Source organism: Piliocolobus tephrosceles, chromosome 5, assembly GCF_002776525.5.
Source record: "Piliocolobus tephrosceles isolate RC106 chromosome 5, ASM277652v3, whole genome shotgun sequence".
Classification (NCBI taxonomy): domain Eukaryota; kingdom Metazoa; phylum Chordata; class Mammalia; order Primates; family Cercopithecidae; genus Piliocolobus; species Piliocolobus tephrosceles.
In genome coordinates, this window is record NC_045438.1 from 42,692,084 (window position 1) to 42,713,727 (window position 21,644).

Here is a 21,644-nt window from a genome sequence, read left to right on the forward strand (position 1 = left end):
AAGGAAGGAAGGAAGGAAGGAAGGAAGGAAGGAAGGAAGGAAGGAAGCTAGGGGACAGGGAGCAAGGAGGGAGGAAAAGAGGGAGAGAGGTAGGAAAGGAAGGAGGAAGAAGGAAAAAAGGAAGGAAGGGAGGGAAAGGAGAGGAAAGAAGAAAAGGAAATAAAGAAAGAAAGAAATGGAATATGTGACATTATGTTTCTGCCGTTGTGTAAGGAATCAATACCAGTAACTTGTGATTGGAGCACCAAATTGATTAATGTTCAGGAAAAAAAAAACCAAAACTACTTATCAAGATCCTAATCCCAGTGTGGTCAGTAACTAATGTGGCTACCTGACTGGTTTTATAATCTTCTTTGAGGGTCCTGAATGTGAAGCACTGTATTTGGAAAAATGTTTTGTTCTCAAATGTCACTACATATATTGTCTTCCTTTTCTCTGTTTGGTTTTGCTGGCTCTGTATGCTTTCATTGCCTTAGATGTGTTTGAAATCCACATGGTGACATGTCTCTTTGCAAAGAGCTGCTAAAATAAGAAAGAAAATGAATAAGCATGTTAAAGAAAGATGGTGTTTAAACACCTGTCAAAGTAAAGCCAGAACAAGAATGTTCTTGCCAGAAAATGCAGCAGCCCCATTGAGACAGGTTGGTAATTTGAAGATGATTCATTACGACTAACTGCATTTGTATTCCAGCCCATGTGCATTGTAAACCACCTAGCAGGCTTCCAATGATGTCTTCCTATCAATTTGTAAATCTCACAGAAAACTTAACTGGTGCAGTCAGTTTTGGTGGACTGCTTATCTTGTCACAAGACATTGAAGATAATGCTTCCAAAGCACACCCACCTCCTGTAGGTTCCAAATTCCTTATTTTATTGAAAAAGGTCCCTCAAGCTGGTTAAGCACTCTAAAGAATTGGGTGCATCAGAATCTAGTGACCCTAGGTCCTTTTGTAAAATGATTAAAAACTCTCCCTAAACCTCAGAAATTATTTAATTTTACAGGCATCTCTTGGACCAGGAATTGCCTTGAGATGGCGAGATACAAGCATTCTACAAAGACTGCAAATAAGACTCACTTCTCTTAGGCCCTTACCAGAATCCAGATTATGATGGATTGGGCACGGGCGTCAGGGCGTGCAGAAGTTCTTAGCCAAACCTCTACACCCTTTAGTTGTGACTCTGTCATTGTAGACTTTTAAGGCATCTTGCAGATTAGAATATGCTGAGTACTCAATCGGAGGAGGTTAAAAGTCACAGAATATTGGTGGTCTTCCAAGTTGAGAACAGTTCACTTGGATCCAAGACCCTATTTCAGATTCAACATTCAATACCCTAAGGCATAAAAATGCGTCTTATTGTAGACAGTGGAAATAACTGATAAGGATTTAATTAATAGTTGCTTGTGGTTTTGCAGTGCCAGTCCAAGTTTATTTTCATTGCTGGGTACCGCAGTCCTAGCGGCAAAGAGAATGAGCGTAAGATTCCTGCTAGATCTTGAAAAGGGAAGGGCAGAATAAACAAAGGGCCCTTTGATAATGATTTCTTAGCTAGTCCAGTGGATAACATGAGTCTCATCATCGAGAATCCTCCGGGACTTTGTCATCTACATTGAATTTATAGGTGGTCTTTACTTAAAATATCTGAAGTTAATGGAATCATGAAACGGATCTTTCCTTTCTCTTTAGATTGTGACATTAGGCATATTTGGAAACAACAGTAAAATGCAACTTCCTGTGTTTAGCAGCCTTAGCAACACATCTTATATGGTGCAGGGTTTTTAGAAACCAAAAGGAACAACAACTTGTATCTGACTAAATAATGCCTAATTACTTTCACCTTGATTTACTAAGTGTTGTATTAATCAAGTAAGCAACCGGGCTTTTCAATAAAATAGTTTTATGTTTGTTGGTTTGGTTTTTAAAATTTATTTTTTGCAGGTGCAAGCATAAAAATAAAAAAAATTCAACAATTTCCGAGCTGGTAGGAAATAGAGCCAAGTCTTAGCTCTTCTCTCATTCTTGTATATGATGTCAACCTTCTTGCTTAGTTTCTTTCCTTAATCCAGGGTATTTCTGCTACAGAGTAGTGGGGATTTCCCTCGAGTCTTAGTTGGTTTTAGCAGCTCCCAGCAATTATCTTGAGACCAACGGAGAATGCAGTTATCTGTTTTGGGTGGGTATACAGGAATTTATTTCAGGGGGCATTTTTGTTTTCCTGGAGACCTCTAGAAGACCAGGAAAATATTTTTCCAAGAAATTTTGCTGCCCCAATTGCTCCAAATCATAAATAACCCACTCTCTATTTTTACTCCCCACAAAACCTCTTATCAGCCTTTTTCCACTTGCTTACATGTATTATCTCTATTAACACTAGCCACAAACCAAATCGTGAATTGTATTACCCCATTCTACAGATGAGGGACTCTGAAAGGTTGAATTGCAGACCTAAGGTTACCAATTAGAATGGGGAGGAACAGATTATTACATTCAAATCTTTCTGGCACCGAAAGCCCATGTTTTTCCTTTGCAGTACTCACAGGTACGTGTTTATATTTAAAATGGCTGTTTCCTATTTTTTAAGCATACGCGAAGTTGTATCAGCGTGACAAATAGCTAAAGAATTAAACAAAACAAACTATTTTCTTCTCTGGAAGCTTTAGTGTGGAAATACCTAAGTGTCAGCCGTCTTTCCATTTGCTTTTGCTTCCCTTAGGGTACTGGTCTAACCAGAGATATTTGCTTCACAGTGGAAAGGTGAGATAGGAGAAGTGGTGTGTTCTGTTTAAATTGGAATAAAAACTTGTTGCTGGCTGCTAGTCTTAAAGAATGATTCCTCGTCATTGAACATGTTACATTGTAGAGTCAGATGTTTGCCACCACAACAATGGGCTATTATGTAGTTCTACCTTGTAGCTCTGATATATTTAGTTAATTGAAAGCTTAAAATATTGCCACATAACTAAACATCTGTCATAATGCTATATTATGAAATAATTTAATTTCAGATTAAAATGGTATTATAGTTTTCTATATTGTTCCACTGTTTTCTAAGAGATTCAGGTTCTCGTGTGTGATGCCTAAAGAGAATGGAAAAAACAAAAGCAGTTTGGATTTAGTTCCAATTTAGTTAGATAATTTATTTTCTCTTTTCTTTGCCATGGAACAAAATTGCCTTTCTGGCTTCCCCAATTAGGAGAAAAAAGGTTAAGTTTGAAGAAAAATCTGAGATGCAAAAGAAGGAAATGTTAACAAAGAGAGTGCTCTTGAAGAAATTAATTTTCACCACTCATCGCTGGGTGAAAATAGAAACTTCTTAAAAGACAATTTCACATGTAAATTATTCCAGCTGTTTTTCAATTATTTGTCTTTGATGAATTGTCTTTCAATTACCTTGTAAAGAGCAATTAAGTGTTTGCTTACCTGAAAACTGTTTCAGCGATGTCTGTACCATTCTTATGAGTGTTAATCATCCTTCCTGCTGGCTCTGATATTTTCCCAGTTTCAAACATTAGTGTTTGTTATATTATCTTTCAAAATATTTGGAATTCTACAGGAAGGCACTGTTGGAAACAGTTTCCTCTGTGAAAAATCTAAAGACCTGCTAAAATAAATCATAGCCTAGGCCTTGTAAATTATTGCCCCACATTTTCCCATGACTTACTCTTTTTGTAAATATTTTTAGGGACCTTTTTGTGGCCTAAGTACAGTATAGGGACACCACCAGGAATAAAATCAACTTGCTCCCTGTCCTCATGGGACTGCTAATCTAGTGGTGAGAATTATTATCTTTCCTTGCTTCTCAGAAAGGTAGTCTTTTTTTTAAACTACTCACTTAATAACAACAACAATTAAAAATCATTTTTACAGTTTCTGAAAACGTTGGTGAATTACAATTGACTACCTCTGAGGTTCTGTTATGGGCTTTTTCCCATCATTCTAGAACATATTCAGTATTTCTTCAGACCAGTGTTGAAAATCTAAATAAAAATTATATTAGAAAAAGATTTTGGAATAAGCTGGTTTTTGATGGTGCCCTAATGAGATTCAGAGGCTTTCTGTATGTGTTTTATCCAAATCCTGCTAGTGCAACTCATTCTCTGGAATGCTTGTTTAATACACCTGTCATTTTAAAGAAAGAAACCAAAATAGAACATCTCGCAAGTGGGGCATCCTCAATAACTATGTTAGAAACAATATAAAATCAACACTAAAGGCATCATTTTTATAAAATTGTTTTTTTAAAAAGCAATTAGTGGAATTGTTTCTCTCTCTCAAGAGAATTAGGTATACAAACCAAGGAATGTTAATCCTTTGCTTTTCAGTGGCTTTTAAATGGTTTCCTGTTTAATTCGAATAGGATATTTCTACCTTTTAGGCAATGCTATGAAACTAGACTAAACCTCTGTAGCCCTCAAACAATTCTACCCTGAATTTTAACTCATAATTTGGAGGCCATTTTGTGCTATGTCTGCCATGGGAACTAATGCTACAGTGCTACTGTGTGAGCCCTGGGGTCCCCCACATTTCCTACTCACTACACAGTGCAGGTCTACATTTGGGTAAATGTTTGTTTGACTAATGACAGCTTCTCTCATAGCCTGCAAGCCTCCGAAGGGCAGAGATCTGATCTGTTTTTGCTTACCGTTGTAGCCCTTCCTCTATAATAGCTGCTCAGTAAATTGTGAATGAATGTCTCCATTCCACAGTGAGCACACTTTGCTACGGCCTCATTATTTTTTGCAGATGTCACCTTTCTCCTCTCCCTTGGATTGTCTGAACCCTGGGTCTCCTTGGCAACACTGTTGCCCTGGTAATTCTCTTTAACGGAGGCTCTGTTGTCCTTTACCTCTCCTATCACAGGGAGCGTTGACATTGCATCAACTCCCCAGTGCTATTTCTTGCTCTTTTTGTGTCTGGTCTTGTGCATGCCCTCATTTGAGGTAGGTGCCATCTGCTGAGTTTTCCTTCACGTTTCTTTGGTGCTGTCATCTCCTGACTTCCTGGTCATTTCCTCATATTCACTGGATGAAGTTCAGACTCTCCCACTCCACCCCAAATCTTGCAGTCCCCATGCAGTCCTCATGTGGCTGCTCTGACAGTCCTCATGTGGCTGCTCTGACATCCTGGCTGGTGCAACTCTGCAGCACTTCTTCTTTCTTGCGTCTTCAACACCCCAACACCCAGGGCTCCTTTTCCTCAGCCCATGAACCTGCTCGAGTGTCCTTCACACTTTATGAATTTAAAACAAACAGCAAACAAAACCTTTTTCTTTACTTGTTCATTCTCAATGCTAAAAAATTAAAGAATTTCGAAGTTCTTTATTGTGCAAAGCACTCTTGCTCCTAAATGTAATCATTCTCTAGGAGTTTACCCCTGGTCCTCAACAGCTGCTTTTGTTTGGAAGACTCCACCAAATAACTTCAACTCCAGCTTCTTGCTAGAGTGCCAGTAATGCATTTCTGACTGTCCGTTGGACATCTTCCCTTGAATGTTCTGCCAGCACCTGAAGTTCATGGTGCCTGAACACAAGCTAAAGGTCTCTCCTCCAAATTTTCTCTGTTCTTGACATCGCGCCATACCCTTGTAGAGGTTCAGGCCATGGAATTCTTCGACTTCTCCAGGCAGTTCCTCAGACTCCTCTCTTCTTTCTCCTCAATGTCCCTCAGATCATCCATCATTTCCAGTCCCTTTTCTCTCCTTCTCTCCAAGTTCAGATGGCTGGGTTGCTGCAGTCATCTCAACTGAGCTATAAGGACATAAATCTGGGAGCCTTGGGGACTCCGTATGACTAATTGACATAAATTCTTCTCCATGGGATCTATCTCCGAGCATTCTGTTTTCCACAGTATATGCCTGCAGGTTTCACATCTGCCTTGGGAAGGTTGTCCAGGATGCTACATGTGGCCACGGTCTCTCCACAGATACCAGCCTTGGGGACTTTGTATGACTGCCAGGAGGCTCTTGGACATAGAGAGTACATTAGTCACATTTTATATATATATGTATATTCTCTGGGCTTTTATTTATCCACCAGCCTTTTGACTTAAAGATATTGGTCTAGATTTAATGTGTTATTTTAATAATATTTCTGTTACATTCATCCTCTGTGGGAATTTTTTCATAATTTTGTTTGAAACAAAATTTAGCCCCTTACTTAAAAACTGTGATATTTCAGCCAGGTGCGGTGGTTCACGCCTGTAAAACAAACCCTTTGGGAGGCTGAGGCGGGCGGATCACTTGAGCTTGGGAGTTTGAGACTGGCCTGACCAACACGCTGAAACCCTGTCTCTACTAAAAATGCAAAAATTAGCAAGGAGTGGTGGCATGCACCTGTAATCCCAGCTACTTGGGAGGCTGAGGCAGGAGAATCACTTGAACCTGGAAACCGGAGGTTGCAGTGAGCTGAGATCTCACCACTGCACTCCAACCTGGGTGACAGAACAAGACTCCATTGGTTGGAGGCAGTGGGGAGGGGGGACGAGAGGAGAAGTGTGGTATTTCAGCAGATTTTATTTTATAATTTATATATAAGGTCTGCCAGCTTCTCCCCTAAAGGTCTGTCCCCATGCACATTCCCAACATGAACAGGGTGATCATTATCCTAACATGGATGAGGTGAAATTTTCTCACTTGGCAGATTGTCTGTTGGGGGCATACCAGCTTTTTCTTCCTTTTCACAAACACAGCACACACTCTACACACCATGACCTGCTCCACTCCACACTCTGGGATTTGTTGTATATGACTAACATCTATGGAGAACAAGATAGGCTGTTGGTTGATTCCTGTCACGTTTTTCCTCTCTGTAGCAAACCTGTGGCTATTCCTAAACAGTCATCCTATCTGTTCATAGAGACAACCCTTCCCTTGTAGCGATAAGGGTGGCATTCAAAATGTAAAATGCTTTTATTTACATTAAAATTGATTTTCCATTAGCAAAGTGGCCCTTTGCCTACTCAATCAGCATTTCTGTAAACCCCAAATAAGAGCGACTTTATTTAATCTGTTAAATATCCTGTAGCAAGTCTAGGGGATATTGTTCATGTCAGTGAATCAGGATGTCATGCAGCTGCACAAACATACTCGTTCAACAGGCCTGTTGGCCACAAGTTTAAACTCTGGAATTCTCTGTCAGTGCTTGTAGGCAGATGGAAGTCTTTAGTAGCTTTTCCCTCTGGGAGTTTAAAAATAATGTCTGCCTCTGTTAAAAAAACAAGTTTAAAAATTGATAGTATCAAACTTCTAAAATTAATATTATGATAAATAAGGATTCTGTACAATCATTTTACTTTAGTCAGTATAAGATATAGAGTACACTCTGCATGCCACCAGCGTGAAATTAACCATGATGACACTGGGCATTGTTTTAGACAGCAAACCAGTACCTGCCCTAACTCCTTGGATTAGCCCAGTAAGTTGTTAGGAGTTGAATTGAGTTACTACTCATTAGGATTTATCTCTTGCCTTCTCTTAAAATAGAAATCCACTCCCACCCACTACCCTCCTCCCCATTTTTGTACAGAGAGTACTTGGGAGGTAAACTACCTGAGTTTAAATCCTGCTTACCATCTGTGGGATCTTGCTAGTTGCTTGGTCTCTCTCAGCCTCAACTTCCTCATCTATAAAATGGGAATACTAATAGCAACTACTTCGCAGGGTTGTAGTAATGATGAAAGAGGCAGTATTTATAAGGCACTGAGAACTGGTCCTTTTTTTAGCGTAATAAAATATCAAGTACTAGAATAGGTCTTAATGTGACCTACCAGACTGATAAACTCAGCACAAAGCAATATGAAGTCAGAATTTTTAAAGTTGGAAAGGAGCCTAGAGATCATTTAACCTAGTCTCCTAATTTCAGCCATGAAAAATTGGGGTCCTTGTTCAAGGTCACAGGGCTGATTAAGTGGCAGAGTTAGAACTAGGCTCCAGCTCTCTTCTTGGCTTACAGTTCACCATCCCAGTTGGGTGGTCAAAACCCAGAACAATAACATAGATTTATTGCTTGTCCTGATTGTGCAATGTCTTCTTTTTTTTTGAGACAGGAATGCAGTGGCATGATCTTGGCCCACTGCAACCTCCTCCTCCCGGGTTCAAGTGATCCTCCTGCCTCAGCCTCCTGAGTAGCTGGGACTACAGGTGCACACCACCACACTTAGCTAATTTTTTGTATTTTTAGTAGAGATGGGGTTTCACCATGTTGGCCAGGATGGTCTCGATGGTCTCGATCTCTTGACCTCGTGATCCACCCGCCTCATCCTCCCAAAGTGCTGGGATTACAGGCATGAGCCACGGTGCCGGCCTGCTTTTTTGTTTTTTTACAAATAGTCTTACTGCTATTTTAGAGCTACTAGGAGTGTTGCTGGTTCACCATGAATTTAGCTATCATATGCCAACGGAGACAGCCTGGTAGAGTGGGAAATAAGCCTGGATCAGGAATCAGGTGACCTAGACTCTTATCTCTGTCACTGGTTAACAATTTGGGAACCCAGATAGACTTCCTGGCTCCCAGTTTCCTTATATATAGGGCTTTAATATATAGCATAATATGAAAGTACTAAACATGATTGTTGTCCCATGGTGGATAACACTGTAGCCCAGTGCTTTTATAAATTACATTGCTCAGAACTGAGTGCTCTAATATGCATTGTAAGAATAGATATACACTTTTTTTTTTTTTTTTTTTTTTTACAGAAAATAAACTACATCTCTACCTTTAATCTTGCTTCGGTGAAATTCTAGTTTATCATGGCTTCAGGGCAACATCAAAAGATGGTAGAGAAATAGATTAGCTTTCCCCAGAAATGAAGTAAGGGAAGAAAGTTCCACAGATGAATTTCACAGGCATTCAGTGAAAGAAATACAAAAGATTATATTGTGTGATTCCACTAAGTTAAAGTTCAAGAACAGGTAAAACAGGCCAGGCACAGCGGCTCACACTTGTAATCCCAGCACTTTGGGAGGCCCAGGCAGGTGAATCACTTGAATCCAGGAGTTTGAGACCAGCCTGGGCAACCTGTCTCTACAAAAAAATTACAAAACAAAAAAAAGGAACAGGTAATACAGATCAATGCTGCTGGAAGTCAAAATCGTGGTTATCTGGGGGAATAGAGGTGAGAGGGTTGCTATTGATTTGGAAGAAGCATAAGGAGGCTTTCTGGGGCTTTGAAATGATTGATATTTTGGTCTGAATGGGATTGTAAGTGCAATATCATTTACGTTCTGACTGTATGCCTCAAAAAAATCTTTTTGGAAAATCTCCATAGTATTAATTTAATGACAGTGGGAACTACTGATCTTATCCCAACTCCCTTTAGATAAGTTTGTAGCTTCTTTCAAGTGATGGGGGAAAGGAAATTGGCAAATTGGGAGGCAAGTATGAATAGCAGCGTTATGAGCAATCTTCCTCCAGGGCTACTAAAATCCTTTCAATACACTCTAATATGGTAATGTTTTCACATTCTATTCTTTTTCTTTAAATTTAATTTCTTGCTTGCATTCTGTTTTTTTACTCTTGGGGATTTAAAAAGATGATGGCTAAATAATTTTTAAAATACTTTAGCCATGATTATTACCTTAATACTGATTATTTTTAAAGGAATCATCAGCTGATGAAAAGCAATTTTCTTCTGAGCCAAGATCTTCTCTAACTCTAAAATTCTATTATTTTCAGATTTTTAAGTGAGGGAATACGTTTATATATAGAAAGTTCAAAAATAATCTAAAATTTTTAGATTATTTAGATATTTGGATAGTTCCTTTAAAAATTTTTACATTTAACCCTTTCACATGTTCAAGGACATGACTATAAATTTGTTTTAATTTTTTCCCATAAGGTGTCATATGTCTCTGATGAACATAGTACTGATAATGAGAAAATTTTTCTTGGCATTACTTTAAAAAGTCAGCCAGCCTTGATTTGTTCACTTCATGATAAAGTCCATCATGGGTGTGTGTGTGTGTGTGTGTGTGTGTGTGTGTGTGTGTGTGTGTGTGTGTTTGTGTGTGTGGTGGAGGGATGTTTGGAATCTCTTCTCTCTGTGTGGTTACACAGTGACTGTGGATGAATACCTCCTGATGCGTGCTGGAGATGGCTCCATTGTCTACCATTTTGCAAGATGTTGAATACTACTTACCTTATCTGGATCCATTATGTGCTAAAAAATGTTGAAACAGCAATTTAAATGTTCTCTTACTTACAGAATATTGGGAATGGAAGTATTAGTAAAGGGAGAATTTTGGAGAGAAAGATGGTCAAGTCTGAAGCATTTTACTTTCCAAAACTCCTTTCAGCTGAAATCTTGACTGTCGGTAAAGGACAGTAGGCACCGAGGCCCCTTCAAGCCAACTTCCTCACTCCTAAGAAAAAATCTTGATCCTCATTTACCTCCATGATAGTGAAAGCCACATTTTAAAATACAAACTTGATTTTAGAATAGTTTTAGATTTGCAGAAAAGTTGAAAAAATGATACAGAGAGATCTTATATCAGCATGATACATTTGTTACAACCGAGGAACAAACACCGATATTATTCCTGTTAACTAAACTCCACAGTTTATTAGGATTTCAGTAGTTTTCCCCTAATGTCGTCTTTTTTTGTTCCAGGATGCATTCAGGATGCCATGTTACATGTAGCAATGGTGTCTCCTTAGGCTCCTCTGGTCTGACAGTTTCTCAGACCTTCCTTGTTTTGAATGACCTTGACAGTTTTGTTTTGGTTTTTGTCTTTTAGATGGTGTCTCGCTCTGTTGCCCAGGTTGGAGTGTAGTGGCGCAATCTCAGCTCACTGCAACCTCTGCATCCTGGGTTCAAGCGATTCTCCTGCCTCAGCCTCCCCAGTAGCTGGGACTACATGCACTCACTACCATGCCCGGATAATTTTTTGTATTTTTAGTAGAGCTGGGGTTTCACCATGTTAGCCAGGATGGTCTCAATCTCCTGACCTTGTGATCTGCCTGCCTCAGCCTACCAAATTGCTGGGATTACAGGCGTGAGCCACCGCACCCAGACTTGTTTTGTTTTTGAGGTGAGTCTCGCTTTGTAGCCCAGGCTGGAGTAAAGTGGCACGATCTCGGCTCACTGCAGCCTCCACTTGCTGGGTTCAGGCTTTTCTCCTGCCTTAGCCTCCCAAGCGCCTGCTACCAAGCCTGGCTAATTTTCGTATTTTTAGTAGAGGTGGAGTTTCACCATGTTGCCCAGGCTGGTCTCGAACTCCTGACCTCGCGTGATCTGCTCACCTCAGCCTCCCAAAGTGCTGGGATTACAGGCATGAGCCACCATGCCTGGCCAGACCTTGAAAGTTTTGAGATGTACTGGTCAGGTATTTTAGAAATGTTTCTCAATTTAGTTTTGCCTGATGTTTTCCTTGTAGTTACTACAGCATTGTGGGTTTTGAAGTACCATTCTCCTTATATCATATCAAGAGTACATACTGTCAGCACAACTTATCACTGATGATGTGAACCTCGATCCCTGGCTAAGGTCCTGTTTGTCAGCATCTTCACCATAAAGCCACTCCTTTCTCCTCTCTTTCCATACTGTACTCTTTGGAAGGAAGTCACTATGGATAGCCCACATTTAAGCAGTCAGGAGTTAAGCTCCACTTTCTTGAGAGAGGGTTATGTATATAAATTATTTGGAATTTGTAAGGATTTTTCTCTTCTCCAACATTCATTTATTCATTCAATATTTATCTATATGAGTATGGATTTGTGGATGTTTATTTTATACTTTGGGTTATAATCTAATACGATATTTTTTCTTTGTTGCTGAGATTATTCCAGCTTTGGCCTTTGGAAACGTTTGAGTGGGCTCCTGTGTCCCTTTAACCTACCCCCTCCCATCGGTTTGCTTTTTGAGCACTTTCTGGCAGTACAAGATGTTGCAGGGCTCATCTAGTGTTTTCCATGCCCCAGCTCTAGAAGCAGCCTTTTCTATAAGGAGTTGGTGTCTGTCTCTGGGAGAATGCTATTAGAAACCAAGATCTACGGGCTGGACATGCTCTTTGCTACTGGGGAGTTATTACTTCTAGGCCTTCTGAGAGGACAGAGCTAGCAAATACATGTGTGTAAGTAAACCCATGCATATATACATGTCTATAATTCATTTGCTTATCTATCTGTCTACCTGGCCAAGCATGGGTTCATGCAGATGTCTCCAACTCTAATCAGGGCTGCATGGATCATTCTAGCTTGACTCTCTCGCTTATCTGTAACCTCCCTCTCCAGTTGCTTATCTGTAACCTCTCTCTCCAGTGGTGAGAAACCTGGCTTCCACCATCTTGTGGTACATTCTTGTACTTCCTTGTTTGATCTCAATCTACATGTTCAGCAGTTTCAGAATTTTTAACCTGCACCCCGTGTGATGCCACACATTTTGATTCTTCTGTTCATTTTCTCTTCTTCTCCACTTGCCATTTATTTTACCCTTAAAAGGAAGAGATTTGACCCAACCCACTGTAAACTCTGATTAGCAAGAGAGTAAGGAACTCCTTTAGATAAAGGAAGGCAAGGATAGCCACTTGGCTGCCTTAGAAACCGTGATCCAAGCTCATCTGTGATGGCTTATACCATCAGTTCACCCTAACCAATAGTGGGTTGCTTCTGTGCCCAGATGTTGTACATTTGCCCTTGTTTCATGATAGCAATATATCTTAAGTTATTGAGACTTGAGAGAGAGAAAGAGACCTCATGTAAATGTAGGCAATAAAGTTAAATCTTCCCGAAGCACTCAGTTCTGATTTTTCTTTGCCATATGTTCTGTGGCTTTTAAAGGGGAAAGTGACAGAATTATAATAGAAATATGAAAACTGTAATAGAAATAAAACTATACACAGATAATCTTAATATTGTAAAAACATAACAAAGCACAAAAAATAACAAAGCCTGGAAACCATATTTTAAGTAAATAAAGTTTGATATGCTTAGTTTTTTTTTTTTAACTTTCTTAACGCATACACAGCAGAGTGTTATCAAAGCATTATTTACCACACACGATTTCTCCCAGTTATTTTTGCTATGATTGGGCTTGAAAAATGCATTCTCATCAACCTTCAGATATTTAAGGATATTTGGAGAAAAGTTGAGACCATGTTTTTTACCACCTACTTTTTTTCTGCAGGGCGGCTGTCAGTTTGTACGAAATTAGTACCAGGAGTTCTTTTACGGAGATTCTTTTCTAAGTGGTCTTTCAGCTACAAACATTTGTGAGTCAGAATACTATGCCACATCTGTCTCAGTTTCTCAGTGCCTGAAATAATTATGTGTGGGGAAAAATTGATATCAAAAATATCATAACCATTAAATAGTATAAACATACAACGAACTCTATTAAGTAGATTCAATTTTTCTAAGAATCCCTATCATTTATTTATCAAATCTCAAAGGGAAGACTATTCAAACCTACAATTTATTTCATATGTATATTAGTCTGTTCTCGCACTGCTGTAAAGAAATGCCAGAGACTGGGTAATTTATGTAGAAAAGAGGTTTAATTGGCTCATAGTTCTGCAGGCTAACTTCTGCTTAGCTTCTGGAAAAGTCTCAGGAAACTTACAATCATGGCACCTAGTGAAGGGGAAGCAGGCATGTCTTATATGGCTGGAGCAGGAGGGAGAGAGAGAGGTGCTACACACTTTTAAACAACTGGAATTCATGTGATCTCACCCACTATACAGTATCAAGAGGGGATGGTGCTAAATAATTCATGACCATGATCCCTACCTCCCACCAGGCTCCACCTCCAACACTGAGGATTACAGTTTGACATGAGATTTGGGTGGGGAGTCATATCTAAACCCTATCAATATGGTAATTATCTAGCCTCGTTTATTTTTGGCTTATATGGTCACATTTGTGCTGGGACTGCCTAATTGATACATTTCTGTTTAAATAAAAAATAAAACCTGTATGTATTTTCTGATTTCTTAGCAATTGGTGGTGCAGGGAAATTCTGTTAGGTGTGGGCTTGTTTCAGTGGGAAGATATACTGAGCTGTGTCATTTAAAGTGTCTACATTTGATTAGCTAATGACTGTATTTCAAAATATGCTGTGTTTTAAAATGTAGAACTCAAGTGTGAAAAGGTAAGTTCTGATGAATGACAAGTTACTCTTAGTAACATAAAAGTGGACCAAAATTAACAATGAAAACAATCAGGAAATTTTACTTTTCATCTGGGATTTACCTGGCAATTTGTTTTTATCTGCATATAAATGCAAAATTGACCAGACTTATTGTGAAAGAATTTATGGAAAGTTTCAAATAGATTTTAATGGAAAACTGATCCACAAGCAAAATTATAGAAATATCAATAGCAATGCCAGTGTTCTGGGTATCTAAATAAGAGACTTAATATTCTTCCCCTGCTACTCAAAGGTGGGTGACAGTGGTCGTCACATTCATGATTTAAGAGAAGTACAATGGCACATTGGCCAACTGTGCCAACATATGGTTTCCAATTGCAAGTGTGGTTTATGATAGGGGAAAAATAGGCTGTTCTTAATTGCTTCAGAGAGAAAGTAGAATTTTTATGGAGCATCAGGGAACTGGATATGTGGGTGGGAGAGAAAGATCCCACTATATTGTAAGAAAATGAAAACTAGACATGTAACCACAGAGGTGAATTTGAGATGGAAACTTTTGTTTTCTATGCTCATAATAATCAGCCCTTTTATATTTTACAATGTTTAAGTTGTTCAAAGTTAAGCCCTTACAGGAGAGTTCAGCGGAAAGTCTTCATGAAGAAGTAAAACCATACTCTCAGTTTCCCCTCTGGGTTTGCAGTTTGGTTCAAGGAGGGAAGTTGGACAGGAGTAGAATTGAAGTGATAAATATTTTGCTCCTTTACTCTGAATTAGCTTCAAAATCAGTCTGTCTCCTGTATCTCTATCTGTTGTACTATGGCTGAAAGTAGGGTTAGGAACCACTTTCAGAAGAATCAGTCAGCATAGGACTTGAATCTCCAATTTTCCCTAGCAATGCACAGTGTCTGCCCATCTCTGCCCAGATAGTACCTGAAATTACAGTAGACTTCACTAGTGGGAGGAATAGGAGTTATTCCTATTTGTTTGGAAGGAGAACTCATAAGGATTTAGGAACTGATGTCTATTGATTGTCTTTTTTCATTCAGTTTGAAATTTTCCTGGTTCTTAGTGTGTCAAGTGATTTTCGATGGAAACTAGGACATTTTTGTATTATGTTATGTGACTCTAGATCTTGTTTGAAAACTTCTGTTTTAATTGGCGTTGTCTGACACCTCTATAGCAGGGGAAGCAGTGGGTGCCACCTTGTCACCCCTACCAGAGGTAAAAATCTCAGTTCACCACTTGTCCTCTGTTGACACATTATGTATGTGTGTGGGGTGTCCTTGTTAGTGTTGGGCACAGGTAGAATTTCCGGATCCCTTGATACCACAGTTGGAGTGGTCTTGTTCCCAGTGTGCAATGATTTGACCACCTGTGTTTTGGAGGAGGGGAGAGATACCCAGTTATTGCTGGGAAGGGATGGATGTCAGGGCTTCCTACATGGTCTCCACTGACACTGTGGAAGATGCTTCATTATCAGCCGCCAGGCATAAAGGTGTTAGTTTCCTGCTTGGTCTTCTCTAACACCACACTAGTGGGGATATTAGGGCTCCTTTTCAGAGCCTCATGAGGGTGGAAATCTAGTAACTCCATTCAGCCTTTGCTAGCATGCATGGTCACAGGTTCTTCTATGGTGCTCGGCTGTAGTAGAGCAGTTATTGTCTAAAAGTTTCTTATTTTGCTACTCTGCCCCTTTCCTGGTTATGTGGCTAGAGAATGAAGACGCTTGTGGTCTGTGTCCATTGGTGTTTCTGGGTTGCTGGCTTCCATGCTTGTTGGCCTTTAGAGGTTTCTGACTTCTTCAGCTACGAGTCTGGGATATTTGAGGCAAAAAGAAAACCCAGGAATCTCACCACTTTGTTGTTTCTTGGGTTCTGAGGTCCCAAGCTTGTCTACCTTCTCTTGGCCTTACAGAATTTTCTTACATTTATATGTAACATCCATGGTTTTTTTTTTTTTTTTTTTTTTTAAAGTTGTATTTAGCTAAAGGAATAAGAAAAAGTAAGTTTGGGCTGGGTGTGGTGGCTCACGCCTGTAACCCCAGCACTTTGGGAGGCTGAGATGGGTGGATCACTTGAGGTCAGGAGTTCGAGACCAGCCTGACCAATATAGTGAAACACCGTTTCTACTAAAAACACAAAAATTAGCTGGGTGTGGTGGCATGCACCTGTAGTCACTCTCAGCTGCTCGGGAGGCTGAGGCAGGAGAATTGCTTGAACCCGGGAGGCGGTGGTTGCAGTGAACTGAGATCGCGCCACTGCACTCCAGCTTGGGCGACAGAGCAAGACTCTGTCTCAAAAAGAAAAAGTAAGTCTGTTTTATCTTCTTGGAAGCAGAAGTCCTTGCTGTTCAATTTTTGTTTTTATTTGCTTTACTATTGCCAATATTATATTAAGAAAGTTTTAAAAATACAGAGAAGATAAAAGAATTGGTATCATGCCCCATATACATATCTACCAGCTGGATTCAACACTTAACATTTTGCTCTATTCTACTTTATTGCACTTTTATCCATCTGCCTATTCCATCTATCTGTCCATTTATTATTTTTGATGGACATCAGTACATTTCACCTCTAAACACTTCAGCATACATGTCATTAATTAGACTTCACTGTCTGTTTATGGTTTTTTAAAGGTAAATTTCACATCAAGTGAAATGCAAGAAATTGTAAATTCCATTTAATGAGTTTTGGGTCATCCAACCATTGCTGAGATAATTTCCATCACCCCTATACGTTCCCTCAAGTTTCTTCTCAGGTAATTTCTGCCTCCAAGAAGAAACTACTGTTTTGATTTTTCCTTTTTTTTTTGCCATAATTTCAAGTGCTATTTTATTGATGGAATAATATTATAGTTCATCCATTCTGGCCTGCTTCCAGTTCTTTGCCATTAAAATTTGATAGTTGGTGTAACATAAGTCATTGCTATCTTCCATCAGCCTAGAACACAGTGCAAGCAAAGCAACTTAAGATTTTGTGCATTTCTTCTGATAAATAAAATAGTGAAGACATACAAAAACATGTTTTTATCACACACAGTACCCAAATTTTCCACATATTTCTTGTGGTTAGTGTAGTTATCAGTTTCTTTGAAGCTCAAAACCTTTTTTGTAATAGAAGCAAAAGATAGTTTTAGCATTGTAAAAATAGAATTTAGCTTCCTGGCACCAAATTTTATTTTGTGAAAGAGAAACCATGATTTTAACTACACCATTACTAATATTCATTACTGAGAATGTCAAACTAGTCTCTGGAGGAACATCCTATTTCAGAAATACTTACAATACTCTATTCCTGTACAAAATATTGATGGGGTTGTTGCAGATGGATTTAGTTGTGTTGCACAGACACGCATTTGGCCCCATCTATAATATCAGTCTCTTGTTTCTAGTCTGTTTCCCCAGAATGATTTTCTAAGTTGGCTGTAATTTCTGATTGACTGGTTTACTGATTGATATGAGGGAAGTCCTACCAGCTGTGAAATGGGACAAGTAAACTTTATGTGAGATTCCAATTAGAGTGGATGTGCTTACCATTAACAGCCCAGGAACCAATCGATGATGTTGTTTTATTACAACCTTTTTTACAACCTTTCTCTATCTATGTCTTTCTTTATACAGTTGATGGACTGGACAAAGCTTCTGTAGCAAACTCAGATGGCCCCACAGCAGGTTCCCAAACACCTCCCTTCAAGAGAAAGGGGAAACTATCCACCATTGGTAAAATCTTTAAGCCTTGGAAATGGAGGAAAAAGAAGACCAGCGACAAATTTAGAGAAACCTCAGCAGGTATGAGTATCATACCTTGTTAGAAGATGGGATAAATCGTAAAATGTTTCAAAAGGTAGAAAATTATGTATTACAGTGTGTTTGTTCCCAGAAAAAATTTAATCCATATTTGAAATGAATTCTTTATTTTATGAATGAAACGACTTAAGAGTTCTGATTTGCCTTCTTTTTGTACTGACCTTAACTTTCTAATATATTCTTATTTAAAAATATATATTTGTAAATTTATATAAAAAATGGATGGGTGAGGCAAGGGAGTGAAATAGTAGAAAATGATAAGTGGAAATGCTATTCATCAACATTGTGATGGCAGGTATCCATTTTTATACACAGATGATGTTACATATATATTTAACTAGTTAGACTGTACTATTTATATTAATATATAAATATTTAACTAGTAGACTATACTACTATACATGTAACATTATTTAACTAGTAGTACAGTCTTGTTCGTTAATTAAAACTTTTTTAAAAATGTCTTTTTTGATGTATTTATTCTTTAGGAAAGATTTAAGTGGCTATATGAAAGGAAAAATTTTGTTATATTTGATTTTAGATTTTTATCATATCCTTAGCACAAATAAATGGTCTCTGTCTTAAAAAAGAGTAGAGGCATAACCCTATTGGTGTAAAAATGTTTGGTTGTTAACTTAGTTGGTAGATTTGTTAAACCTTAAGGAGTTACATTGCTTAGTGCCTTTCATATCGATTCGTGGACGAAGTTGGCTTTAAATCTCAGGCCAGAATTCAGCCCAATTTAAACAAGTGCCAGTGTCAGTGTACTGTGTCTATTATAGAAAAGTGTTTAGTAAGGTCAACGTTCCCCATGCTTACTGTCCAAGGCAATCACTTCATCAGAATTCCTCGTTGTACCACAGTTTGATATTGTTAGTGGATGTACAGGGACACAGAGCGTATCTTATCGGTCTGTACTAAGATAAGAGCTAGGGTTTTGTTCTAGAGCTGTGAAATGAAATTAAAAATACTACACACGATGCAAGGATATGGAATAGGAGCATCAAAGCTCCCCAAAGAAAATTGTTTCGGATGCATTTGCAGCTATATAGTTTGTTTGAGCATTTTATATTTAACAAGAAATAATGATAAGCTACCTGGAATTTGCTTCAAAATAATCCTGGGGGAGGGTGAGGTAGGTAAGCTTAAGATAAAGGAAGACTGGCAATGGGTTGTTTGAGCTGCACGGTGGGTCCATGGTGGTTATTATTCTCATTTCTCTGCTTATAGATACTGGAAAATTTCTGTAATAAAAAGATAGAGAAAGAAGAGAAACTTGGCTTAGGGGAAAATAATGCTGGTTTGGTTATTGGGTGCTCTTCAGTACCTAAGTGGCTTTCTGGGTTAGGAGGTGGTGAGAGGTGAGGGACAGGGTGCTGTGCTGTGTGAGGACACCTGGCTGGGCGACTTTGAACAGGGGAGATCAGCCTCAGTTTTCTCGCCTGCACAATCAGGGAGTTGAATGTGCTGAACTCGGAGGTGCTTCAGTTCCAGATTCTGTTGTTGGTCCCCAGAGACACTCTTCCACCTTTGACTCCTTCCAGTCCCTGGCTGGGCAGCTTGTTCTCCTCTGTTTTTTGGTCATGGAAGGAACCTCACTGGCCTTCTTCAAGTGCCTCCCTCTCACGTGTGCTTAAGCATTGAGAGAATCTGGCTCTTCACGTTCTCAAGACTACCCAAGATGGGAGCAGGGCTCCAGACGTAAGGTACGAAAACGAACATAAGTTATAAAACGGTGTATCATATGTTAGTTTTTTTTTCACATTGGAGAAAGATGTCATATCTAGAGGAAAACAGATATATTCAGTTGGTACAAAAGTAATTGTGATTTTTGCCATTACTTTTAGTGGCAAAAAACTGCAATTACTTTTGCACAAAACTAGTAGTTGGATATAACCAAGAGAAAGTTATTTTCTTCTTTAAAAAATTATCTCAAGCAGTGGAATTGAGCTGTTTGGATATGATCAGGGCCGTTGGCTGTCTGATAATCAATGAAATACACCTTAGGCAAGACCCACCATATCTTGAGGTAAAAAAGAAAGTTAATTTCTTCCAAGAAAAGTAAGTCTTCTATGTTTGTCCTTCTCTTAAACTCCTGGGTTGGTATTCACATGGATATGAACCTTATTGTGTTCTGCCGCACAGTGATAAATACCGCGTTTCCTAGAATGGGTTTCTGTTATAGGGATTCTTAATTGGTAGTAGACAGGATGGAACACTAATTTATTAATGAATTGTAATAACATGTTTACTGTTGTGAATGGAGGTAAGAAGTGTCCCATTCGTAGCCTGTCTTGGTGGTCCTTGAGTCAGTTGTATTTTGGAATGTTCATTCTATGTCCAAAGGACATCATGCCCTATAAGGCAGGCTGGGCTTACGCCGCAGCTTCCAGTTCTTTAGCTTGTTTTAAAGCAGAAATTTTCCAATATCTTCGACTCTGATTTAGGCTGTTCAGTGTCTGGCTCTTAGATTCTAGGACAGGAGAACAGGCCTCTTTTCCATCTACTTCCCCCAGATACCCCTCTTCATTGCTTTTCTTCTCCTGCATGAGAGGTCCCAGCTAAGCTCTAGGTTCTTCTATCCCTTCCCTATATTTAGAACTCAAAATGGCACTTACACCTTTTTTTCCCCCTACATAATCATTTTTTCCCATTTTGATTTGATTTTATTTGATTTGGTGGGAGGTGAGGATATAAACATCCTTCCTTTGGATTTTTATATATGCTTGTATCTCCCCAAAGGTAAGAGGACAAACGCCCTGTCTAAATAAACACAGTTGTTCCTCTAACTTCTCATAGTGTATTACCATCAAGACCAAACTTACTGAAAATCTAACCTGTCTCTGCTGCCTCTACTTTCTCCCTACGTTCTCATTCCTTTTCCCACTGCAATCTGTCTCTGTGTTCTGTATTCACCGAGGTTACTCCAAGTCTCCTAACCATTAAATTTAGTGTCATTCTCTTATTTTCATTCATTTCAACCTCTACAACATTTGCTGTCACTGAATAATCAGTCCTGCCTTAATTTCCAAAATACCTCTTCCTTAACTTACAAAAGCTACCATTATCTTGTTTGTCTTTCACTTCTCTCGCTCTCTTTTGCCTTTTCTCTTCATCTTCTCATCTCCCCTAACCCTCTGAGGGAAGGTTGCTATGTGCCTTAGCCCTTCTGTTGCTTTGAATGTGCCCTTCTTTCCCATACCTACATCCCTCAAACTGGCCCAGGCTGCAGCCAATGCCCATGCACATCTACCCAAGCATCTGATGGGTAGCACTACCTGAGAACAACATGTTAACTCAAAATCCACTCATACAGTCTATATGTATTTCCATGGAAAACATGCTAGTTGCCAGGCACTGTTCTGGAAGCCTGGTATTCTGCAGCCAATAAGCAAGTGAGGTTCCTGCCCTCATGGAGCTTTCATTCTAGACAGGTGAGGTACTAATAAATGCTATGATAGACACAGGGAGTGAAGGAAGAGGGAGTGGAAAAGTACTATGTATAAATGCATTCCAACCGAAACAGATTCCCTGTCAACCCCAGCAATCCTTATTACTGTAGACATGGCTTCCTTTGGCATCCAGACTTTGAACCATGGAGTTCTTTGACTCCTCCTGCTCTCACCATCTTCTACATTCTATCAGTTCCTAAAACGTTTGATTTATTTTCTCCTCATGCAAAGTCTTTAACATCGGCCTATCCTGTCAATTCCTGTTGTCTAGTCCTATCACCTAATGTCTCAATCAGTGCAACATA

The 21,644-nt window shown here is 39.1% G+C and overlaps 1 protein-coding gene across 5 annotated transcripts in view; it reads left to right on the forward strand.

Annotated features, from left to right (window-relative positions):
* The window catches only part of PHACTR2 (phosphatase and actin regulator 2), a 307,677-nt gene that overhangs the window by 160,129 nt on the left and 125,904 nt on the right, over nucleotides 1-21,644 (forward strand). For all 5 annotated transcript variants that reach the window (XM_023183774.3, XM_023183777.3, XM_023183772.3 and 2 more), the window contains exon 2: nucleotides 17,702-17,869. In XM_023183774.3, coding sequence (XP_023039542.2) covers nucleotides 17,702-17,869 — 168 coding nt within the window. The remainder of the gene's footprint in view (nucleotides 1-17,701; nucleotides 17,870-21,644) is intronic.